The sequence below is a fragment of the Uloborus diversus genome, chromosome 10, assembly GCF_026930045.1.
Source record: "Uloborus diversus isolate 005 chromosome 10, Udiv.v.3.1, whole genome shotgun sequence".
In the NCBI taxonomy this organism is placed as follows: domain Eukaryota; kingdom Metazoa; phylum Arthropoda; class Arachnida; order Araneae; family Uloboridae; genus Uloborus; species Uloborus diversus.
This window is the reverse complement of record NC_072740.1, coordinates 32,709,043-32,734,892: the sequence shown is the minus strand read 5'-3', so window position 1 is coordinate 32,734,892 and position 25,850 is coordinate 32,709,043. Positions and strand designations below refer to the sequence as shown.

Sequence of the window (25,850 nt, the reverse complement as noted above, 5' to 3'; positions counted from 1 at the left end):
ATGTATGGACTTACCGAAAATGATCTGCAGCATTGCTATGAACAGTGGAAAATTCGTATGGAGCGGTGTATAGACCGAGGAGGAGAGTACATTGAAGGAGATAACATCAAATTGTAAATAATGGAAAATAAAATTTTTTTATAGCATCAGTTCGGTTTTTTTTCTAGCCACACCTCGTATACTATCCCCCTTTAAAGTTTTGCCCAAGAGTTCAGAAACACCTGTATGTTCCAATATCTTCTTCTGCACTATCCTTACCAATTTTGAACTCTTTGAATTTTTTACGCAAATGTTTCAAAATTTTTGTGCTGGTATTATTTTTCAATAGTGATTTATTTTCTTAAATTAAATGCAATATGAACCACAAAAAAAGATTTCGTATTGCTTTACTAAATTCCCTTTTGCTTCAAATCTTTTCTTAACTTAACTCTGCATCTTAATTTGACCATTTTTGCAGTGCAGAGTATACATCTAGGACTAACGGTTGCGAAAATAGAGGTTTTTCAGGTTAAACGAGGACATGCTGTGTGTATATATATATATATATATATATATATTGTGAGGAAACTTAAAAGCAGAATTTTTGCACAAAATTTGATTTCTGAAGTCCTTCTAATCTAATAATGAGAGAAAGCTATTTTACCTTCCACGTAGCTGCATTTCTTCTAAAGTAACAAAATGTATTCTGGAACCAGTTGTATATTTCGTTTAGTGTTAGCTGCCTCTCTGGAGATTCAATTATCGCCTGCAATATAAAAATTATAATTTAAACACATAATTCTTGAAATTCCTAAATATTTATGGTCAAAGGATTTCCTTACGACAAAAGCAATAAAAATTACTGTAGTATTTGATGAGGTTTTTTTTTTTTTTTTTTTTTTTTTTTTGCCTGTCACCTATGAGAAGAAAAAATAAACAAAAAGCACAAAGCATGGTAACTTTTTTGCGTTTTCATTGTAATCATTATTTAATTTTTTTCTTTTTTTCTCTCGCATGATTGCACTCCAAACTATCTTTTTATTGTTATGCGGTGAATAGCAGTAGTTTTTACTTTTGTCAGAAAAAGATTACGCATTACTCTTCAATTACATAATTAGAAGGGTACTTGGATTTAATAGTCTCTAAAAACACCATACGTAGCCTCCCGATTGGATGGCACACGCTGGGGAAAGTAGTGCCGCGTTTTTTATTTAAAACTTTTGATGAGCAAGTTTACTTTAGTTTAGTGACTGGAGTGCCCCCCAAGCTCGATGGCATCCCCTCAAATATTACGGAGCCCCTCAAAGGACGAGACCTCCCAAAGGACCCCTAAACCCCCGAGATTTCAATATCGCAAGCTGCGCCATCACCATACCCCCTCGTAGGCACATCTGTTATGGAAATTTACCCTCTAGTTTTAAAATTTTTTGATCTAATTTTGCTTTTAGTGGCTAGCACCGAGATAGTTTTACTTGTAAATACTAACGTTACGTTTGATACGCAGTGTACAACGTGTAGCAGTGCCAGTATATTTAGCATGGATCAACAGATATATGCTGGTCTAGCTTTGGTAAAACGATGCTTGACCTTAGACACGCTCATTTATATTTTGATTGGAAGTGGATAAATTCTTAGATTGGATCCCAACGCCAGTAATCGGCTTTCCTGACCTCTATTTTTAGAACTGGAATCGTTTAAGATTTAGCCGATTGAAGTCAACTTATCAGATACAGTCTAACTATTGCTCATAGCTGATCGCGAAATACGAGAGGCGATGTAACCTTATTCGGTCAAAATATCTGTTCAATACATATGTCGGATATTTGCTTCCCATTTAAATAAGTGTCTGCCATTTTTTCAGTTTTCAAAATCAATTACTGCTCTTATGATGTCACGAATGATAACAATACCCAAATACGTGTTTAATACGTGTTTAATCCTTCAGAACTCGCGCCGTGAGTAAAATACTCACACCAATGAAGAAATATCTTATTGTTTTATTTTGTTCCATCAGATACTTTATGTTTCATAATATTATTTTGTGTAACATGTGGTGTTTAGAATAAACAGTGCCGCGAGTTCTTAGGTCACTCATTTTGACGAAGTTCTCAAAGGTTTATGTAGTAGGGGAACTCAAAAGAGTTTTTTGGGTTTTACTCGAGTGCGTCAGATGACAAAGGGGGGGGGGGATACCTTTCATCCTTTTGAGTACCTCTACCAAATGTAAGCCCTTTATAATAGGGGTTGCGTCTAGGGTAGCCGATCAGATTAGTAAAAAAAAATCAGTCGTCAGAAATATTGAAGCGCGTCAGATAAAGATTAAGTGGGTTAATTGCTATCCAAAAAGTGTATAGTTGGAAAATCTGACGATTTAAGCGGTTGGCTTTCTTTATTTTTAAGAAAAAAAAATGCAAGAATCACGTAAGAAACATAATCTGCAGATTTCTGCAAGCCAAAGTAATAAAATCGTCTATCAAGTTTAGAGCGTGCACATGCGCAATATGCGATTGCAACTGATCACAAAGCAGCGGTCCTGTTAACCACGGAGAGATGGCGGGTGAATACACAATTCATTGGTTAATTGGTATGACGGCGAGATTTGTTTTTCTAGCCGTTCACAGATTACTCTGAATAACTCCTCTGACCCCTCTGAATAATAGTCGGGTTTTAGGCTACGATGACTGGAACATTAAGCTATACCTTTTGTATCAAAATCTGACAGGCTCAAGTATTTCAATATGACGATTTTTTGGTTTACATTTTCAAAAACTCGCTACGAGTTTGCGTCACTTTTTTAACGTCAGTCTTTTAAATGGCAGCATTTTTAAGGGTCACTAAACACCCCCTCTAATTATTTGACGCGCTTCTGATTTTTTTTCTTTTTTTATTTTCTACACTTCCGAATGAAAACCCCACACCACGCAAGACAGCAGATGAACATACCTTTATTATCAGAAGACACGTTGGAGTTCTGAACTATCAATATCTGATGCGCTGAAGTAAATCCATGTAATTGTTTTTTTTTCTTTCATGAATATCAGTAGACACTTTCCCTACCACTGTAGGGAGAAAATATATAACATTTTCTTCTTACAACCTAAACTACAGAATCTAATACGTCCCCATGATGCTCGGGTAAATCCCCATTTAGCATCACAGGCTCCACTACTATCAGTCATATTCTTCCTACTAATATCTGAACAAGATTAACGTCTTGACAACATTCTTTTTACCCAGCAGGCGCGTTTAGAAAATAAATGCTATGACCCGGTACCCGACTTATTACCGGCAGTAAGGATTTTCGACAGAGTATTCATTTTCGTTAAACCATAAATTGACAAAATACCTCTTTTGAAGTACAGTACAGTTCACGATTTTTAGGGCTCGGCCTTGGACGATTCCACCTCAAAATCATAGATGTTGTATTAACTAGATACACAACGAGAAACCGGTTCCATGGGCAACCGAGGTCAACTTATAAACGAGCAAGTGTCCGAAAAGCAAACGAGCAACCAACTTTTGCCGTAACCTATACAAGGATGTACACTGTTGCATCTACAGGAGATCAGTTGTTGCATACTCAAAGGCTACGCTTTTGCCCGTTTATTACGTGTACAATGATGGCCAGAGGCTGACGCTACGGAGATATGTATCTAGGTATACAACGTCTATGCTCAAAATCGATCGAAAACAAGATACGCATTGGTTGCTTTAATCGAGCTTCGGAAAAAACAAGTTTTCATGTGAATCGCCGTTGTTTGTTTACGATAAGCAGTAAATTGCGAAAGAAAATTCGCGTCAAACCTTCTGTTAAGAAGCACACTGTGGAAATCTTGATTTCCTTATCGAGTTTACTGCTCTCCTCACTTCCTATGAATTCAATGTCTTATACTCTTACACTAAGCGCCATGAATGCTAAGTCCCACTTTATCCCACTTTACACGTGTAAGGAGTAGTTCCAAAATTCTTCCTGCAATGATTCGCTTATAGGGAACCCTTTTTTAGGGAATCTTTTCCTCGTAGTTTTAAAATACTTGCAATGTGAAGGGGCTTAATTTGTTTCAACCAGAGAATTCACTTACCTGCCTTATAAGGGATGCGTAGGTGAAAGGAGGACGGACGTCTGCGTTCTTGTAGAACTCTCGGTTTCTTGTAATTTCTGGAATTGAAGAAATATATATCTTTTAAACTAAGCTTTCGTGAGTAGTTTCTGCTAACTGTTATTTGTACTTATGAACTCATCAAAATGAATAAGTTAACTAAGTTAAATTATATTAGAGAAATATTGCCAGTATGATTTTCCAAATGAAATACCTTCTATTGAACAAAGTAATTATTGTAATCTTTGTTCAATTGTACAATGAATCAGATCTGAAAAGTTTTCAAAAAGCGAAAAAATGCTGTGCAGCAGTGTATATATAACGCGAAAAAAACTTTCGGAAAAACATGCAACAAGATGTCTGATTACTACTGAAATTAAGAATGGGTCAAAAAGCACACGGTTCGCCTGAATGTTTATATTTCATTGGATTTTCCAATACTGTGTATCGCGAGGTATGCGACTTAAAAAGATGGATGATACATTACACACCCCAAGTTTCCGTTGCACACTATACAAATGTTCAATGTGTTCGCCCTCGTCACGCGGCACACATCCCAACGGTAATCCAGCTCCCGTCAGGTTTTCCATAGCATATTTCCGACAATATCCGTCAACAGTCACAGCAGCAGTGTTGTACTTCTGCAGTGCTGGTGCTGGCATTAGGAGTATATAAACCCCGCTGTAAGAAATCACATGCAAGTAATACAGGAACGCATAACAGATGCATTGCGGAAACATGCTATTGAACGTCTTAATGGCGCTAGACTACTATTGAGATCTGTGCCAGCTGACTGAGATGTGCAATGTCGTTCTTTTTAATGATCCGTTCATCAGAGGACATTCATTTTTTTGACTCGTTGACTAAACTCGTTCATTTGAACGACTTCAATCATTTAAAACAGTTGCAGGTGATAGCTCTGCGAGAGTTACTCACGTACACTCTGAAATAGAGCGCCCACTTTCGAAGATTCTTCAATCGTTAGACAAATTTCGTCATTTACGTCTATCCTTTCCTCGCTCGATTAGAAACTCAAGTTCAGATCTCACGAATTTTTCTTCAATTTGACAAAACGTTTAAGCGGAACATTTTTCATGAAGCTTTTTCATCAAATGCAGCGAAAGTTTTGTGAGAGTTGAGGATTCATTTCTGAGAGTGAAGAAATTTCAAAAATGTTTGTGTAAGGCATCTTCTCTTTAACTAAAACTGATAGTAGTGGCTCTGATTTTCAGTTAAACTCATTTAGTAGGGAGAAGAGAAAGCGATGTCTTTATTTATTTGTTTTTTAAACAAATTTTCAGCATATTTTACATTTAAATCAATGATACAACCACCCTCTACTTCCAAGTTTTTTTTTTTCTCTCTCGTTGCGATCGGAATCGGAGTGTACAAAAAATTATGCACCTGACCTTTTCGCCCTACCTTTTAATATCGGGCGAAAGTGGTGAATGAGGTAAACCACCACGATTCCTTTTTATATTTTCCTGGGGTCGTTTTGATCAGCGTGTTCTTCTACAAATATGTAACGGAATCACTTTTTCTCTTGAAAATAGCTAGAATATACTCGATTGACATTGCACCACCTGATTTCCCTTTTATCCTAATTGCTGCAGCACTTTCTACCGGACAAAAAACTTGAAAATTTGTCTGACATCCAAAATATCATCTTCAGATATTTTGCTCCAACTGATTATCGTTCCTGGAATTAAAAATTTGCACTCCAGATGGCAAATGGTTGCCAATAATAAATTAAAGCATTGATTGCAAATAAAAACTTGTTAAAAATGTATTTGTTTTAAAAAAAAGAAATAAATAAATAAACGTACGACATTACTTTCCAGTCGCGCTAATACTTTCTTTTCTCTGTTTTCAAGCAATCTAGTAGTTGAGCATCTCAAGAATAATGCTCTTCTATTTTTTTTATTCGCACTACCATTCAAATCTGCCTAGTTTATCAAACGTTCATTTCGATGAAGATACACTGAGCGAAGTGTATGGACAAATAGAAGAAATTGGAAGGGATTGCTTGAGAATGTGGTGCTTGAACCCCATTGTATATGACTTTGTGTAACGAAGATGAGAACAAACGAAATTCATCTATCTTACTTAAAGATCTATGGTAAAGACATTATTTCAATATTTTTAATGATTCACATTTGAAAACAAACCGCTGAATATGCTTACATGTAAACATGTAGTTACATACAAACACATAAATAGGCTTTATAGTTCTACAATACAATGTACAATGAAAATAGCAACAAAAAAAGTTTCAACCTTACCAAAACTAAAAACCTACCCCTCTTCTACTAAGACGAACAAACTAAATACATAAAATACTGAAAATCATTATTACCACCTTCCGTTATATCCAGATTGACTCTTTCAGCCGCCCTTCTACGAACAGGAACTTCGGGGTATCCATGAGAATCAAAACCTAAAAGATTTTTTTGTAATTATAATTATGTTACATTTTGATAATGAGAGTAACAAGTTCAATAATTTCGTATGGGACTATTAACTGTTCAATCATGTCTGATCAATAACATGAAAACTCTGTTAATATGATATACTCTCTTTTAAAATCCTAAACATTGAAAAAGCAATTTTTGATATTTGTTTTTCCACTGACTTCTTCCTCCATCTGACCTCGACTGGTTATTTTTTCAGATTCAATTTTTTGCTGTTTATTGAAAAGTAGAGCGTACATGCAAAAATCTGAAGAGATTAATTTATTCGCAAAGTATCAAAAAAAAAAAAAAAAAAATCTTATAGAAATAAATAGTTTATCATTTTCATGCGCTTGTGGAACAAGTGCATCGTTAAGAAATTGTCTAGTAATAAGTATTCGATTTAAAGAAAATCTAACTCATAAAATGGGTTAACCGTTTGTAACTGCCTTAGATGAGAAAAAAGGGCAACTTTATAAATGGTTGTATATTTCATTTAGGCTGCAACACAAAAGTTACTGAAAACTAATCTGTGTCTTTTTGATAATATCGCTGATTTCATCTAATAAACGACTCTTTTTATGGTCATTAAATAAAAATAATTGGTTGGACAAAAAAAAAAAAAAAAAGGTTTTCTGTTTGAGGTGCTGCTGCGCTAAGATATTTAAAAGTGCATTTCGTTTCGTGAAATTCTATACAAAAAATAGTTTATATCACGGCTTGTCAAGTTACTTGACTTCTTTACTTGGCCACTTACAAAACTCATAGCGCCGTATTTGGCGCGAGGGTTACAGGTTGAATTTATATATATATATATATATATATATATATATATATATATAATGTTGCTATAAAAATACTAATTTGATTACACACAGTTGATGACTTTTCATTCCTATCATGAATAAGAGGAGAAATTGAATTGCCCAAAAATAATAATCTTTTACTTACTAGAGAGCGGATGATGGTGATATCCTTTGTCACTGAGTCTTCTTCTCATAGGTCCCGCAGAGGAAGGTAGTAATGGTTGATTTAGTGATGGAAGAAGTCTAGATGGAATGTTTAGCAAAGAAGATGGTATATTTGACATAGATAATGGCATTTGATTGGAAGTAGGAAGCAGATTTAGAGGAGGGGATTGTGGCATGGACTTTGAAAAAGGAAACTTGCAGTTGTTAGTATTTTTAGAACCGTTGTTGACCTGAAATGAGAAAGTCAGAAAAGTCAAATGCCACATATAATTGGATTTTAAATTAGCTATTAAAATTGAAGCTAGAAGACAAACTAACATAATTTACGACTTCATAACTTACAGCTTCCGCATTCCCTGAAGCAGATGATTTCATGTGTAGGTGATCCATCATCGCTTGAAGTCGATTCTTCTCTTTGTCCAGCTGCATTTCCAATTGAGATACTACTTGCATCTGAACTCTAGCTTGAGCTGTGCTGCGATCGTCTAATTGGTGCTCAACATTCAAATGCCTGAAAAGAAAATGAATTTGTTTGATGGACTATTTTTGAAAACAAAATCCTTTTCAATCAGGTTGTGAGTCAACATGTCTTTATTTTACCTTAAAAAGGACCAATAGTAATTTAAATAAAAGTAGTTCTAAATTTTGAAGGATGTGCTGAACTGGATGCTAAAAACTCTTAGAATAAAAAAGAAAAAATTTTATCACAAAATGTATCAAGAGTAATTTTGCTAAAAAAAAGTAATATTGTTGTAAACAAAGATGAAAAAATCCAGTACATTAAACCAAACATTTTGTTGCATGTTGAATAAAACTCATGAGTTTGAAAAATATTTAAACATACATTTGTTGAATGAAAAAGGGGGGGGGGGGGATCGATAATCACTGCAGAAAAAGGAGTAAAAGTTTTTTTTTTCAACGAAATGAATGCATAATATTGATTTTAGTTGATTAAAATGTAAAGTTTTGCAAGAAAATTAATTGAATTAATGTACTTTAATAGTTGGAAAACTTTTTTTATTAAACTTAACACATATGCTAAGCCTCTTATGAAAGAAAGTCTTCCTGACTAGTGCCATATTTCTACCCTGTAAGTTTACTCAAGATGTCAGGAGTCACTTCTTAGCAATTCTTCAATGATATTGAAGAATATTATTTCTAGATAGTTTTTAAGAAAATCCTGAAGAGAGTCCTGAAGTGCAGACACATACATGTCGTTCATGACGCTATTGCTACTTCTTTTACGGAACATACATGGCAACCCTAGCTTTTGCAATCAATCTTTTAAATTACAAATTATTATCCTTTTATTTTCTTTTTATTACCTAAGCAAATACAGTAGGGTGCCCCCCCTCCCCTCCCCCCAAAAAAATGAAAACGAAAGTCGATTTTTCAAGTAGTACACCCTCTTATATTTTTCCTTTTAGGTCAAAACAATTGTAAAAAAAGTTTCATCTAATTTGAGCTACGGCAACCCGTGCCGACTTGCACCTGAAAGTGTGAACTAAAACTGTGTACTAGGCCGAATCGTAAAAAAGTTTTTTTTTAGAAGCTCAAAATTTCATATTGATAAAACGTTGCCCCTATAGCCCCACATGTACCACAAAAATATATATCCAAATATAAAAATATTTAGGTGTCCAGCAGGAGGCCCTAAAATTTGTAATTTTCTTCAAAAAATTGATTTTTTTTTCTATATAATTTAAGAACAAATGTATGGTAAATAATATAACTATCAAACTGAAAAATATAAACAGTAACGTCGATAACTAGCGCTAAGCAGAAATTTTTGCTCTCTTTATTAAGTCTCTCACATGGTACTCAAAATAGGGAGTTTTTCATTTTAAGTTAAATTTTTCATTTTAAATAGACTATTTTTTTATTGTTCAGTTGCAAATGTTAATTTGATAATGTGTTCGCTAATAATTTTTGAACTTGATACTTTATTTAAATGTATATGTAATTTTTAGTATGTAATTTAATGTAATTTAATGTAAGGTTGACCCTTGTTCAAATTAGATGAAACTTTTTTTTGCAATTTTTTTGACCTAAAAGGAAAAATATAAGAGGGTGTGCGACTTGAAAAATCGATTTTTTTGTGTGTGTGGGGGGGGGGGAGAGACAATCTAATATTCAACCTCCTCTGTAATTTCGCTTTACTCAGCACCATAGTGCATAACGGTTTCCTGAGAGCCAACACCATTCAAATATCTACCGTAAAAGAATACACGTCCCTGGTGCTGAAGAGGTTAAAATATTGCTCATTTGAGTCATATGTTTAAGAAACAGTAACTTGAACTGCATTTTTTTTTTAAATATTCGATATTAAATTATATTTTATCTACCCTGACATCTTATTCGGTAAAAGTTAGGCCCTTTAGTGAAGACTCATCTCATTTATTAAAATTATCTGGGAGAAAAATTTTAAAATTAAAAATGCTCAAGGGTGTATCAGGCAACCTCCGTTTTTATTTTCTGCAACAGCTTTACAGTACTTTGATTTCAAAGTTAAAAATAAAGAAAATTATTTTTATTGAGTATTTTAATAGGTAACATGATCTCTATTTTCGCAACCGTAAGTTCTAGTTGCATTTACTCTCAATTGCAAAAGTGTTCAAAATGAGATGCAGAGTTAAGGTATTGAAAGTTTGCAGCGAAAAATTTAATTAGTCAAAAAATACAGAATTAAACCTTTTATACAGGCCCTAGGTCCTCTAACTGATATTCAGAGGAAAAATTTCCATTGAAAAATATTTCCAACACAAAAAGTTAGACATTAGTACGACTAATATTCACCGAGATATGAAACGCAGCATTTTGTGACCTACACTACTTTACACTCACCGTCAGTAACAGCTTTTAAGAGGAAATATAGCAGCTAACAAGGGTTTAAAACTATGTCTGCGCATATAGTGTTTTTTTTTTTAATTGTTCGAGCTTTTGTAGTGTGTTTTGCGTATCATGGCATAACGTTTGCATTTATTTTTGAATAGCAATGAAATATATATATATATATATATATATATATATATATATATATATATATATATATATATATATATATATATATATATATATATATATATATATATATATTCTTACTTCGACAACCTGTCATTCTTCTGAAAGGGCGTTAAGTTCCTATCTCATATCTTACATGGCCCCTTAAAACTTTTAACTCTAATACCTCCTTCAGTTTTGGTCGCACAAATAACAAATTTTTTGTGGTAGTAATATTTTTCAATGGAGTTTATTTTCCTAAAGATAAGTTAGGGGATCCAGGGCTCGTATAAAAAGTAAAATTTCGTATTTTTTGACTCATTTCTTTTTTGCCTCCAAACTTCAATATATTAACTCTGCATCTGACTTGGAACATTTTTGCAACTATAAGTATGCATATAAGACTACCGGTTGCGAAAATAGAGGTTTTCCTGGTTAAACGGGAAAACCCTGTATATTATTTGTAACGTTACAAATAAAAGCAATGTTACCAATACCAATAACATATTGAGTTTCGGATATGTTACGTTTAATGATGTCTGAATCTAGCGGTTGATCATGTCTCATACATATTGATTTCGAGAATGGTCCGATTTTTTCATTTAGGCAGTGCAGAGTTGATTGAAACTAGATCATCAACAACATTACTGTTCTCAATCTTGGTGTTAACCCAAGAGTAAATAGTTATCCAGCTATCCTCTTGTGTCGTAGCTATGAGAAAATCTCCAATAACCAAGAATGCAAAAAATATGCAACAAGAGGGAAAAGTTATGTTGACTTCCTTTACCCATTATACAATGTAATGATTCATTTAGATCTTCTTTCATATTTGACCAACTGAACTGCACGATTCTTCAATATAAAGTAAATTGCTTACTTGATAAAATCCTGATAGTCATCGCAGAAGGTTTCACATCCGGGCCATTTACAAACTCCATGTCCGTAAAGGAGATGGGTTGGAGGCTCCTCCTTTGGAGTCGCTGTCCTGCGATTAGATGGAGGAGTCAATGAAGGTGACCCCACATTAGGTTGTCCGTTTTGTTGGGATGTGGAAGCTGAATTCTGGTGGTTGCCATTTGTTATGTTTAACTCTTCGTTTCCCTTCCACGGAGGCATATTCGAATCGGGTTTCTCACCTACAGAAAAATAAAATATATTCTGCATTCAAACGCTGACCCTTCTTGTAAAAATCGAAATCTGCAATTTTTTTTCTTTCTATTTAAAATTTTTCCTCTTGTTTTCAATTTAAATTTCAGTGAAGTTAACAGGTTTATGTCCCTTTGATACCTCATAACACAAGTTTGCAATACATAAGTGTTTGTAATTGATCAAGAAATATGCATTATCACTTTAAGCTCTTAATACGTAAAATTATGAAATAAATATTTTGACTATGAGTGAAATTTGATTTTTTTTTTCCATTTCAAATAGCAAAATATTGAAATTGTCTGATACGTAATACTATCTCACACTGAAGTTTTCCCAAATTATGCTATGCTTAAAGTGTTCAAGTGTGCTCAATCGCACGAAAAATTAAACATTTTATTTTGAAAACAATAAAAATTTTAATTTCTTTTAAATTAAGAGACTGAAAACACTTCAAAAGGTAAAAATGTTCACTCATTGTATTTGATATTTTGAAATAGCCCCCCCCCCCAAAAAAAACCTCTCTGTATGCTTAGTTTTACGGCGATTATGAACAAAAAATTTGCCCATGAAACATTAAATTGCATATTAAAAAAAGACTTTTCATAATGTGGCAAAACACAACATTTTTTGTTGCTTTTGTAAGTGTTGAACGTAGGCGTAATAATTGGGAGGTAAGAGAAAAAAAGTATTTATTGAAAGAATCAAATAAAAAATGAAAAAATCGTAGTTCTTCTCTTCTCTTTTCAAAACGGAGTGAAAATTATTGAAATGTTTTCTAATGTAACGGGACCTTCGGACCTTGCTCGCATGCAAAATGTGTGCGGAAGAAAGGACTACAGTGAGAAGGAATTTTTAAATGTTGAGAGAAATCTTGAAAATTTTAAACTAGATCAATGAGTAAAATTTCAAATCTACTCAACTGTTCCTCTTTCAATAATGGGAATTGGTACCAACTGTAATGTCATTACTTTTTTTTTTCCAAAAATTGTAATTAAATACCTTTCTAAAGATCCAAACATGAAATTAACTTTCTGCAATTTTACAATGTAATCCTTTAAACCTGATATGGTTGTATCATTTGTTTCATAAATGTAGGCTTTTAATTAAATGTTCGAAATTAGACTTTTTCTCAGAAAAATCATGCAGTTATAAAACTTTGTGTTTTTAGCGGACAACTTCAGTTAATTTGAGGGGTCACCCTCGATATTTTGACACACTTAAACTGAATATTGACGTTACAGTTAAAAAAAATATTAATTATCTTACCTTCGGTTTCATGGAAATGCCCAATAGAACTTATGCATAAGTAAAAAAATCTTACCTGTATCTTCTAAGAATGGGTTGAACACTTTAAAAAAATCTGGTTTACTTCTAATCTTGAGAATTTAACTGTGTTTTAATTATGTAGAAACAACGTCTTTCATAATAAAGTCTAGAAAACATATGCTTAACGTTTTTTCTACCATCAATTGACATGACCTACTCAAATAAATTGAACGCTTATGTGATGGTGTCTTGGGACGGTTGAAGAAACAGAGGTTAATATGAAATAAATCCCACCTACTGTCCGCCTTTGAGAAGATGAGCTATGGCCTTGTGAGCAAGTCCATTACTTTCAAGGGAGAGAAATAAGTAAGAAGAGGAATTGTTAGGAGCTGAGTTGGGCTACCATTAAGCCTTTTGAACTTCGGCCGTTTTTTCTCACCCCTATTTAAAAAATAGGAAATCATTTAATCGTCCGGCCAACGGAGCTCAACTTGCCAAAGACGAACAGTATCGCTTTGATAAATAGTTGAGAATCTTGGTGTCAAATTCATATGTATTTTGAATTTCGCATGTGCTTTGAAAAAACCAATTCTTCAGAATTGGTTTTCTTATCGTAAATTAATATGTATGTTTATTTTTGCAACATTAGTCAAGTTAACTGATTAAGCTGAAGAATGTGTTTGGAACAGTGACAGCATTCCATGAGCTTGTTGATAAATACAAAAATTTACTACTATTCCATTAATTCACAAATTTTTCCTTAATTAAGAGATAATGCTTGAATTAAATTTTTCTCGATATAGCTGCTTCTGCATTTTGCCACTATTGAAGAATAGTTGTTATACACTTGACTCGCAATCATGTCTTGTAATTATAAAGATGAATAAAACATTGTCGAACAGTGTCATAGTTGTTGATAGTACAGAAGCAAATCTACGACATGAGTTTAAATATCATACACAATATTGCCACAATAATTAATGTGATATTGTCAAGTTGTAAAGGACAAATACAAGAAGATCTAACTATTTTCAAAAAGGTTTGCATAGAAATGACTCGAGATTTACAGAATGTTGATAAGTGACTTTATACCTGGCTTGTTAGAGACAAGAAAAAATCGGGGTACATAACTCTGATTCTAGTTCATGCCAAGGTAAACAATATTTACACAAATTGTTATAAGAATCTTGAAACAATTGTGTAATTGAAATAATTGATGTGAAATCAATAATTTTCACGTACGATTGAAACTGATGCTTCAATTTAAATCTTTGCAAAGGAGGAATAAAAATTACTTAAAATTCAAATATCGTATTAATAACCAACCTTGTGCAGTTGGATTATAGGGATTGGCAGTCATGAAATACTGTCGATGCGTGTGTTGCATTTGTTGGATTAGCTGGTGTTGTTGTGCGGACAATTGTTGAAGTTGTAATTGCAACTGCTGTCGTGGACCTTTTTCTGAGGATATCTCTACAGGGAGACTAGTTAGTTGTTGTAATACTTGATTCTGTTGGATCATGTTCATTTGTAGCTGCTCTTGAAGGTGGGGGATGAAAGATTCAAGCTGCTTTAGTTGTTGCTGTTGATGCTGCTAATGATAAAATAAAAGCATAATTTTAAAAAAGTATAAACCAGATAATTTTATTAATAGAATGAAATATTTGACAAGGGCACATCATTGTGAGCACTTGTACATATCGTCACCTCAGAGCAACAGTGAGACTTCTAATCCCAGGAATAACACTAAGTTAATCTACTGTGCTTTGAGGCGACGACATAGTGAAGAACGTTTGAGAAAATTGGGAGGTTGGGGGGGGGGGGGAATAGTCGATTTATACACGAATAAGGGGGAAAAGGAATGTTCTAAGCAAATCGCCAATGTTTAAAGTCAACAAATAATGGTCTGCATACCTCACGAATTCTAATATCTTTACCAGTTTCATTAGAAAATAAAATTTTATCTCTAAAACCTACAAAAAGCTAGTTTTTTGTTCACAATCAACCTCGAGTTTTTTTTTTTTCTTTTAGATATTAAATACTGCGTTTCAACGTAAGCCATTTACTTGGCTCTTCCAGTTATTCTTTGCATCGTAGTTGGACTGTTTTTTTTTTTTTCCAATCCTTAACCCTTAAAAGAGGTGAGGTGCGGTCTCACAAACCGCTCAAAAGTTCATCCGATCACCTCTATTTCATTTTCAGTTCGATTGAATGGTTTTTCCCAACAGCTTTCTGTTTTGTGACCTTGAACTTGCTTATCAGTATCTTTAGGCAAGTGCATTTGGTTTAAATTTCATTGCATTCTTAGAAGTGGTCTGTGAGACCGCACCTGCTCTTCAGTGTTACAATATCCGGCAGTAGTAGACATGGCTCTTAACATTAGAAACCGCGGATACAGGTTCATTTAATCTCATCCGCTTTATGTGGAAGAGATGCAAAATATTCTAGATGAGGTTGAGAGTTGTTTGAAAGGTTCACAAACGCTACGCAATGATGTTCTAGGGACAATGAAGGCTAAATTATTCCCCGAAATACGACGCGAAATACTAACAGTTAAAAGGCTGTCAAAAATTTTCCGTAACGCGATATAACCAAGTTTCTGGTACTAAAATGTTCTGAATATGTTAAAGAACTAAAATGAAATCATTTAGAAATAATAGATTCGTTTTTATTACGAGTAGATAGTTATTTACTACAGCATATGATTTACTCGAAAAATCTTAAGATTCTAGCAAAATTTCCTCGGAAAAGGTATATTTCGATTAAAAAATTCAAAAATATTTTTTCCCCTTGCTAATAAAAGTTCAAAGAACATCTGTGGGAAATTAGAGGAATATATCATAATTGCACGATTTTTTAAAAATTTGCAAATAGAGCGGTCTCTGAGATCTCACGTCCCCTGTTACGTCCTACTTTTTCACCTCCCCTCTAGCGGGTTAAAAACTAGAAGGAAATCGTCGAGTGCTTCCATTTGTGTTTCCTATATAAGTTTCCCTACATCAAAATTGGTTTAGCAGCAATGTTTTTAACAGAAATTTGCGGGTACTTGAGCCCATTTCATTGCGGCCAGTTTTGAATCATTTTTTTTTTTCTCTTAGAGCAATGTGGAATATTTTGTTCTGATCTAAATTGTAGATGAAGTGTGAAATAGTAAAATAATGTATACTAAATTTTAATACATTATTTTACTACTAGAAAATCGCCCGTCAAAGTATGACGGGTGAAAATTGCTTCTACATTTGAACGAAGCAATTGCCTTTTTTTTTTTTTTTTTTTTGATCGCTGAAATTTAAACTCCAGTGGATGAACCCTAAACTCCAGTAGATAGCGTTCATTGTTGACCACTTTTTAGTTTCTTCATTCTCCTAAAATGACAGTCTAAAATTACCAGCAAAACAGTTAAGATACCGGATCCAGTTCCGCCTCGACAAAATAAAGCATTTCCCTGCATGTCAAACTTTACCAAAAAATATTATCAAATCAATCACGTCGTGGAGTGAGTTTCATTGTTGATGACGTCAGGAGCGTTACTCGATCATTCGCTATTATATGAGGATTTCACATTTCATCTACAGGGCTTCTCAAACGTTTTCGACTCGCTGCACGCTTTAAAGAGTTATATATATATTTTACGGCACCCTAGTCTATTTCTATTATATACATATCAAAATTCCCTCCGGGGTTTGGAAGCCTTATTGAAGCAAATATATAACCAGTACAGCAACAACACTGACTTTTACTTTGGAATGAAACTGTCCAAGTTTTGTTTCCAAAATGTTCGACATATGGACCGTTCGTATTGCGGCCGATATTGAAGTCTAATTCTCGTTTCACTTGCTGTATAATGCAACGATCAATCTTAGAAAATGCGGTTGTGATCTTTTGGCGTAAATCTTGCAAACCACGTGGCCCAAGAGGCATGAACTCACTATCTTGGATGTACCACCATAAAAAATCGTTTGGAGTTAGGTCCGGAGAGCCACAGAAGAAGGTGGTTGTCGTCATCAGAACGTGGTCAAATGCAAAAGCTAGAAGCTCGTTTTAGAGGAAACGGGGAACGTCTGCCAGATAATGGTGGAATGAGGGGGGGGGGGAAGTGCCCCATCTTATGGGAAAATGAACGACCATTGATCGGTACATGTTACTGCAAGTGAAGCAAGAATTAGACTCGAGACTTGATATCTGCAGCATCCCTAAAGGTTCACACATCGAATTATTTGGAAAACAACACTTGTAGAGTTTCTTTCTCCTGTAAAATGAACGTTGTTGCTGAATTAGTGTATTTGTTTGTTGCTGAATTATTAATATTTGTTTGCTGCTTAATTAGTAATATTTGTTTGTTGCTAAATTAGTAATATTTGTTTTAGTATGTTTTAATAAGCCTTCCAAGCTCTGGAGGGAATGACCACGAAACCTGGACACTTCGCGGCACCTCCTGTCCATTCTTGAGGCATCCAGTTTGAGAAAAATAATTAGTATTATTATTATTTTTTTTAATTTCCAATTTATCAGGCATTATACACATCAACTCCCTTCTACTACTAAAAGTAGCACCTTCGCGCGGTGTGGTCCAGGAAGCAATCCAAATACCATTGTATGCAAGATAGTACGTTTTTGAATGCTTCGTCTGCACATCGAACGAATCTTTGAAAACAGTAAAAATTCAATTAAAATCTTCGAATTTTACTGGAACAACTTTTTTCATTTTATTCTGTCTGGGAAAAATAACTCAAAAAGGGAAACAGCTCCATTGTTAATTCAATTACACAACGTTTGAACATTGTTCTAATTGCAAAAGAATATACTTCTAAACATTAATCATATTTATCTTTTGTTTTTTACTGTCAACTTATGCTCAATGAGTACTAAATTTCGTGACCACTAAATTTACAGCATTGACGTAAAACTAGCCTTATTAAAAAGTTAATTCATTCCTCCGTTTTATTTTAAGCGTAAAACATTTATTAATATGTCGTTCTATAGAATATTAACCATATGAATTGATAGTATTCTTTGTGAATTTAAAAGCAGAGAGAGAATGTTGTGTACACAATTGTAAGAGCCACTACACATTGTAGATTATAGAAGTCTTAAATGGTTCACAGCCTTAAACTTACTGCAAAGCAATTCCTAATTCAGGGTGCCCCCCCTTCCCACTCCAGAAGCGATGGCGCAACCTAACAAATGCTACTATATCCGTCCCCCCCAAATGAGAACCCCCCAAAGTAAGAGAAACATACCCCGTAAAACAACCCCCTAATAAATGGCAAACACATATTTAGAAATTGTATTAAAATATAGATTAGATAGATTAGATAATTGCGCTGCATTTCCGGTGTTGGTACCAGTGTCACGAGTTCAATTGTTTTTTTCTCATCTCAAAAAATGCCCAAAGCGCCTAAACACACACAAGTTTCCACTTCAAAAATCAAAAAAGTGTTTTACATAGTTCCGTGGTAGTCAAAGAGGGCCCAAAAATGCATTGCGACGGGTCCCCAAACTTGTAAATCCGCCACTGTCTCCAAGGTATGCCATATCAATATTAAGAAATATTTTTTGTAACTATCATAATTGGTGTTTACCTGCTGCCGTTGATAATAAAGCGCTTGTTGTTGCAGGAACTGTTGTATTTGTCCAGGGGAAAGGAACTGTTGCATCTGGACTTGATGGGGTACCATGAGAAGTTGAGCTGAGCTCATAGGTGGTGCATCAGGGACTGAGTCACAGCCTTTGCCAATGGCTTTGCTCTGAAAAAAGAAGAGAAAATAAGAAAAGTAGAATTTGAGCAACTTTCTAAACGCGTTTCTTCGTGGTATCTATAATGATAATGTACTCGTTACGAACTAAAATACAGTAAAACCTGTCTACAACGATACTGTTGGGATCCAAAAAAATATTGTTATAGACAGGTAATCGTTATAGACAGTATATTGTTAGACAATTTTATTGTTAGAGAAAGTATTGTTATGCACAGATTTCACTGTATGCGTTTTAATTTTCTAAAACATTTTCGGAATTTACGCCCCCAACCCTCAAAAAAAAAAAAAAAAAAAAAATCCACTGCCAATAGCTTAAAAAAGGTAATCGGCATGATCTTTTTTTTTTTTTTTAATTCACATTTTAATTCACATGGTAAGAATCTATACTAATAATATAAAGCTGTAGAGTTTGTTAGTTTGAACGCGCTAATCTTCGGAACTACTGGTTCGAATTGAAAAATTCTTTTCGTGTTGAATAGTCCATTCACTGAGGAAGGCTATAGGCTATATAATAACACGCTATGGCTAATAGGAGTGGAGCAGCAATAAAAAATGTTATGGAAACAGGAAAATGCGTAGCCACGGTGGCTCGACCTGAAAGTGCGGGCTTCGCGATTTAGTGGGCGTAGGTTCGAGTCGGCCATGAGGCAAATCTCGAGGGTACTTTTCAGAGAAAATCCTGAAGGATGTTAAAAATGATTTGTAAAATATATGTATATACACGTATCGTTGTCTTATTTTTCTTATTAATTAACCAATAATACTAAGCTGACGAGTTTGTTTGTTTGAACGCGCTAATCTCAGAAACTACTGATGCGAATTTAAAAATTCTTTTTGCGTTGAATAGTCCATTTATTAGGCTATATGCTATTTTTTTAAAATCAGATTGACCTAAATATTTAATTGCAAATTAAATGTGTAAGTAATTGTTTGGTTTTAAGAATTCCTAATAGTTGGCGGGGTAAATTAACTCTTCGAGAGGGAACTGGTCGACAATGTCGATAGCTGCAAGGAACCATGCCCATGCTACGCTGTTGTGATCAGCGAACACATTTTTGAATGCGTTTTGTTTCGATGTTCAGGAACATAATTTGATTTTGTAGGATTTTTCTATTGGGTTTTGTTTTCCTTATTTCTTCAATGTTTGTTTTTGTTCTTATAGTTGAAGATAGTTACTTATCTAAGTTAATAATATGATTTGTCGTCTTATTCAATTGTAATTGTTCTTTACAACGTTTTCATTATTGCATTCTTTATTTGACGAAACACTTTAAATTGCAGGGGGGAAAAACCGTTTCACTCGTTAAAGGGCAAGATTACGGTAGCGTGGTTGCTTGATGCGTTAAGCAATGAAGTATGTAATTGAAGGATTATTTTGAGTTTTAAAGCTACTGTTAATATTTTAAAGTGTTTTGGCGAATAGTTTTAAATTCCAAAGAGACTTTAATAGGTCTTTTGAAAAGGTGTGTACGCATTTTAGTTGAACAAAAATGATCATTTCACATCAGAAGAGGGGCGGAGGGCGTGGACATTTTTTGTTCAACGGACTTCCTTTAACTTCTTAGCACGTGCATCGTCGTGCGGGTACTGTTAGTTAAAAATATGCTTTATTAAATTGGTAAGGTTTTTTTTTTTAAGTTTATGACTGTGATTAGCGTAGAAACCTAATAATAGTACAAGTAACCCCCGAAGAGTATTTAAAGAACACGGATTCAAATCACCCGATTTTCGAGTAAGTCATTGGGGAAAGAAAGAAAAAAAAAATAAAACATGTATTTCATACAAGATTATTTCCAAATATGTTACTTGTTTGACAAAGTACAGTTATCGAAGGCAAAATTGTTCAGAATTATGAGGATAAGGGGGGGGGGCACTTGAAATGGGATCCCGTTTTTTGTAGTCTGATAAATAAAAAAATTGTAAATTAATTTAAAAAATATATAATAAACAGATAAATTTATTGAAACGTTATTAATTCTCTGATTCTCCTAAACAATAATGTGGCACTAGAGGATAACCTATAATTAGCGCTGCAACGTGTATATATGTTCAGCTTAAAATTATCCAGCACACATGCACACAAGAGAGCTTGTTTAAAAACAAAACCTTAAAAGTACATTTACTGACAACATAGTGAAGTAAGCTTGCTTAAGACCATTATCACGAGTTCATACTCAGTTCTTCAAAAACGCAGTTTTTAAAATTTAGTAAACGATAACTTTGTATTTATCCATAAGAGTGAATTAAAATGTTAAAGAAAAAAAGCAATTAAATTAACGAATAGAAATTTAAATGAATCTCTAATAATTTCTCGGTAAAAAATAGCAAAGTAAAATAATTGTTGAACAAAATTAAAGTTGAAAGTTGAAATGTAAGCTATTGAGTTGTAGAGATTTTGCTCTTTATCATTTTGCCCCCCCCCCCCCCCCCCCCCGCTTCACTTCAGCTCTATATTAACGCATCAAATCTGTCTCTGTTAACTTGGATCACGTGGACACCGTGCAGAAATAAGCATGTTTTGTAAATGTGTGAATAAGTATCTAGCAGTGATAAAATAATTATATCCTCGAAATGCATTCTGCTCGTAATTCACATGAACAATAAAAAGCTAATCAAACAAACCAACCTTATTTAGACGGCAATTGTTATGTGCAAATCAACTAAAGAACTATTAAGCAGTTTAATATGCAGCTAAAAATAAATGCCAACCTACGCATTAACAAAACCTTAAAGATTCTGATAAGAATAATGTAAATCTTCAGCCACGAAACGTAGATTCTTATTACACAGAGATTACGAAAACGGTAATAAGTTCGAGCTCAATTACTGTAAAAAAAAATATTATGCCTAAACCACAAATTTCTACATAAAATAGTTTATAGCAGAGCAGCTGCAAATTGATGTTTAGTATATTGTTTATTGCTCTTTTGAAACTATAAATTCATGCAGATATTTAAAGAATGTACCTTAATTACACAGGTGAGCAACCGGTAAAAGCGGAGGAAATAGTAGTTAATGTTTATCAAGATAATCATAATTTGTTATGCTAGATTTTTGAAAAGATTAATGAACAATACACTATCTGCACAGTTTCCAGCAGAAAAGAAACAAAACGATACACACATAAGATTTAGGTTATTAAAATCTCCTATGACAGCAACCTTTTAGACTCTAAGCCCGCCTTAGAAGGCTGAAGTAAATTCATTCCCCACACCCCTCGCCACCACTACCATTTGTGGTCAATACAATTAGTACATACATTTGGAATTTGAAAATGGAACTAGTTAGAATAGCTCAAGCTGGTTATTAAATGAAAGCATAGATAAGTTCTTGCGCAAACTTTTATTTTACTGCAATAGGAGCAAACTTAACCTGTCAGCAGGGGTGTGCACACAAATTTTGGGGTCCGTCACGAATGACTTTTCTGGGACTCCCTCTGTAGTGTTTACTTATATATTTCATGTCTAGTTTTAAAAATATTGGACCCCCTTCAGTCTCGATCTCGGGCCAACAGGTGTCTCCCCGCCCCCTGTGCACACCCCTGCCTGTCAGTGTCGCAATGCTGTGAATAGGATCGGCGTAGCCTTTGCAACGTTGCCAGGTTAGGTTTGCCCTAACTATACCCATAACTTCTTTTTGAACACGTGAAATCAAAGAACGAAATACAAATTAGGTTAAACGGCTTGTGTTGCACTTAAAAGTGTACAGTAAAAAGGCTTTGACGATAATACATATTCCCGAAACTAAGATTTAGAAACATCTTAGTTTCTAAATCTTAGTTTCGGGATTAACTGAATTATCTGAATATTCACCTTTCTTACTATGCTTTTGCGCGGCTTCTTATGAGCTTTCTGGTAATCTGATGAGTTTATAGAAACAGAACGAACCAAATCATTAATTGTAAAAGAGAGGGAAGTCAAAATGTGAAGATTTAAAAAAAAATATGTTACTTCTCCGTTCCTAATGAACTTAGTACTATTTATTATTTAGAAAATTAAAAGCAATAACTAACATAAGAAGGGGAACAAAAATACTAAGGCACAGTTACTTTACGCGTCAAAACCACATTCATATACTCACCTATGAGGAAAAACTTTGAGTAAAAAATCAAAATGACTTGAACAAGTTTAAAAAAAAAAAAAAAAGAACTGGACCCGATTTGTTTTGCATTTTGTAGAAAAAGTTTATTCTTTTGATGTTGAATGCGTAAGGAAGCATCAAATTTGTTCAAAATATTCATGCTTTTGATTATTTTTAAATGCAATGTAGGGTATTTGGACACCGTATAAAAAGTTAGATTTCGTAGTTTTCGACTATTTCTATTCGCATCATACTTTTCATATCTTAACTCTCTATGTTATTTTGAGCATTTCTGCAACTGGAAGTATGTATCTAGGACTTACGGATGCGAAATTAGGTCTTGTAGGTTAAACCGGAACACGTTATATATATTAGTGTATTGTGTATGTGTGTGAAGAAAACTGGTTTTTAGCTTAATGTGAGCTCTTACATTTTATCCTTGACTAATTACTGTGCAAAACATCGTTTTAACATATGACACGAAACACCACATACCATGGGCGCCCATATAGGGGGTAAGTGAGGGCTCAAGACCCCCTCCCCCTTAACAATGAGAATTTCCTTGCTATAAGTATTTTTTTCTTTGCAAAAATATAAAAACCTTCCTTTTTCAGCCATTTATGAATAAGTTATTAAAAATGTCAAATTTTAATAACTCTAAACTGCACCGAAATCGGTTTCCATGGTTAAAATATCCTGCTAAACCATGGGGAAAATATCTGAGCTCCCACCTTAAAATTTTGCATATGGGCGCCCTTGCCGCACATACCTCCCAAATCGTTTGAAGACCTTCTTTTCGAATGACTAAACAAAAGATGTGGTTTTTTTTAAAGCAACTTTAACTGAACGTTTTATTGGGATATTAAATGCTTATGAAGAGATTAAGTAATAAATAAAATAAAGCAAAAAGAGAGTTAAATATAATTGGCTTGGGAATATTCTTTTTAGATGCTTTAATTTAATAAATAAGGCATTCCTGCCTTACCACCTAACCAATGTAAATTTACGAGCAAATAGGCACATTGACAAACACTATGATTGACCATTACAGTTAGTATGGGGTCGTCCATAAATGTCCCACTTCGAGAGAGGGGTTTCTTTACATTGGACAGAAGGTTTTAGTGAAAAGGGGAAGGCCATTTGTGTCATAGGGGAGGTAGGGGGTACCTAGAAGTATGACATCACAGATTTTGGTTGAAATTAAAGCATTTTGATAGCAATATGTTTAATCCATTATCTCCATGTGACAAGAAGAGGGGATGCGCAAGATGAAGTGTGACAGTTTGAGACAAAAGGGGAGGAGGTGTCAAATATGGGGCCGTGGTAGCCCGATCGGTAGAGTGTCGGATTCGGAGCCGGAGGGTCCTGGGTTCGAACCTCGATGGTCGAAGACCCACCGTCGTCATTAAAGGGGACTGGGCGACGTTAAATATGCTCGTGGTCTCAATGTCCTCCAAGTGAAACGATACCTCTGGGGGTGCTAGTACTAGGTAGTTATTAGCTCTTGGACTAGTTCAAAATTCTCATTAACTGTTCGATCCGGTGATGGTGCTGCCATCTATCGGTATATAAAATAATGGAGGCAAGGCACTTAGTATGCAGTCCTCGACATAAAATACAGTTGTAGTCAGTTGTGACTCTGAATAGGAAATAGGAAATAGGTGTCAAATATGTTGAAAATACGTGTGACATCATATATGGACAAGTCCCTATCATATTTTGACCCGAGTAGGTAAAGCGCAGTATCTACAGAAATGAGTTTTTGAGATACTGGAAGAAACACGATTTGGATTCCATACTAACAGTAGGGAAATGTCTGAATTGTATATATATATATATATATATATATATATATATATATATATATATATATATATATATATATATATATATATATATTATTAGGGTGTCTCAAGATATGATGGCGGGAAAAAAATTGTGAAATCGAAGGCTTAAGTCGGCGCGGGTTTCCGTGCTTCAAATTGCATGAAACTTTTTTTACAACGGTTTTGATATAAAAGGAAAAAAAATAAGAGGGTATGCGTTTAAAAAAAAAGACTTTCATTTTTTGGGACAGCCTAATATATATATATATATATATATATATATATATATATTTGGGGGGGGGGTTACTTTAAGCGAAAAAAAGCAAGCTTGTACAATAAAGCTAAAGTACAATCGATGATAAAAGTGCAAAAAAAAAAAAAAAAGTTTGCGGATACTGTGCTTTACCTTCCCACGGCAGTATTCAAATCAACATTTTAACTTTAAAAAATCTGACAGGCTGTGTCAAACAAGAGCATTTAAATTTAAAGTAAGAATTAGCGGACAATTAGTTCTCATTCTGTAAATTAAGAAAAATTTAATAATAGTATTTAAAAAACATTTTAACTTATTTCGTAATTGTATGTTTAAAATAACTATGCAAATAAAAAAAAATCTTTTCTTGATCTATGTCTCGTGTGTCTGACTATTAGTTAAGACGTACTTTCATCAATAATATTTCATTGAACGATTAATTTGTTTTTTTTTTTTTTTGCATAAAACTAAATGTATGACGTGCAATTATTCCCCATTTAAAACATAATTCGTTCCAATATGCCAAGCTATGATGTGGTAATGTAAAGAAGTTAGTTTCAAATTTTTAACTGTTGCTTAGTCACAAGTTAAATTCTTCCTCTCCATACATTTCACTGTTATTTTTTTTTTTTACTAATTCATTTAAACTAGGGATGTGTCATTCATGAACAAACGGGTCGGAAAGAACGACTACCTAAAATGAATGGAACGGCACGATCTCCTAAAAAGTGAATGGCCGTTCTTTTGAACGGTGAACGGTTTAGAACATTACATTAGAATTACTTTTGTTTCAGTTCGTTGGTTCGTTCCTTTTTGCTTATATTAGCCTTTAAGTTTTCTACACAAGTAAACATAGAAAATTATTTCTTGTTTTATTTTATTACAGAGCATTTGGCATCACTTGCTTAGCCTTTTGTCGCCGTCTTGCTTACGTCAAGAAGTTATTGAATTAGGTTTTATTCAATTATAGCCTATTTTCCGGGTTTTTAAAATTATTTATAGTTTAATTAATTTATA

General features: G+C 34.0%; 1 protein-coding gene across 6 annotated transcripts in view; it reads right to left on the bottom strand.

The window, feature by feature from the left end:
- The window catches only part of LOC129231548 (forkhead box protein P1-like), a 370,765-nt gene that overhangs the window by 22,912 nt on the left and 322,003 nt on the right, over nucleotides 1-25,850 (bottom strand). For 2 of the 6 annotated variants that reach the window (XM_054865895.1, XM_054865901.1), the window contains 8 exons: nucleotides 18,498-18,662; nucleotides 14,242-14,509; nucleotides 11,378-11,636; nucleotides 7,819-8,011; nucleotides 7,481-7,730; nucleotides 6,436-6,516; nucleotides 4,062-4,138; nucleotides 644-745 (listed from right to left, as the gene is read on the bottom strand). In XM_054865895.1, coding sequence (XP_054721870.1) covers nucleotides 644-745; nucleotides 4,062-4,138; nucleotides 6,436-6,516; nucleotides 7,481-7,730; nucleotides 7,819-8,011; nucleotides 11,378-11,636; nucleotides 14,242-14,509; nucleotides 18,498-18,662 — 1,395 coding nt within the window. The remainder of the gene's footprint in view (nucleotides 1-643; nucleotides 746-4,061; nucleotides 4,139-6,435; nucleotides 6,517-7,480; nucleotides 7,731-7,818; nucleotides 8,012-11,377; nucleotides 11,637-14,241; nucleotides 14,510-18,497; nucleotides 18,663-25,850) is intronic. The other 4 variants (XM_054865897.1, XM_054865898.1, XM_054865896.1 and 1 more) reach the window with 4 other exon arrangements.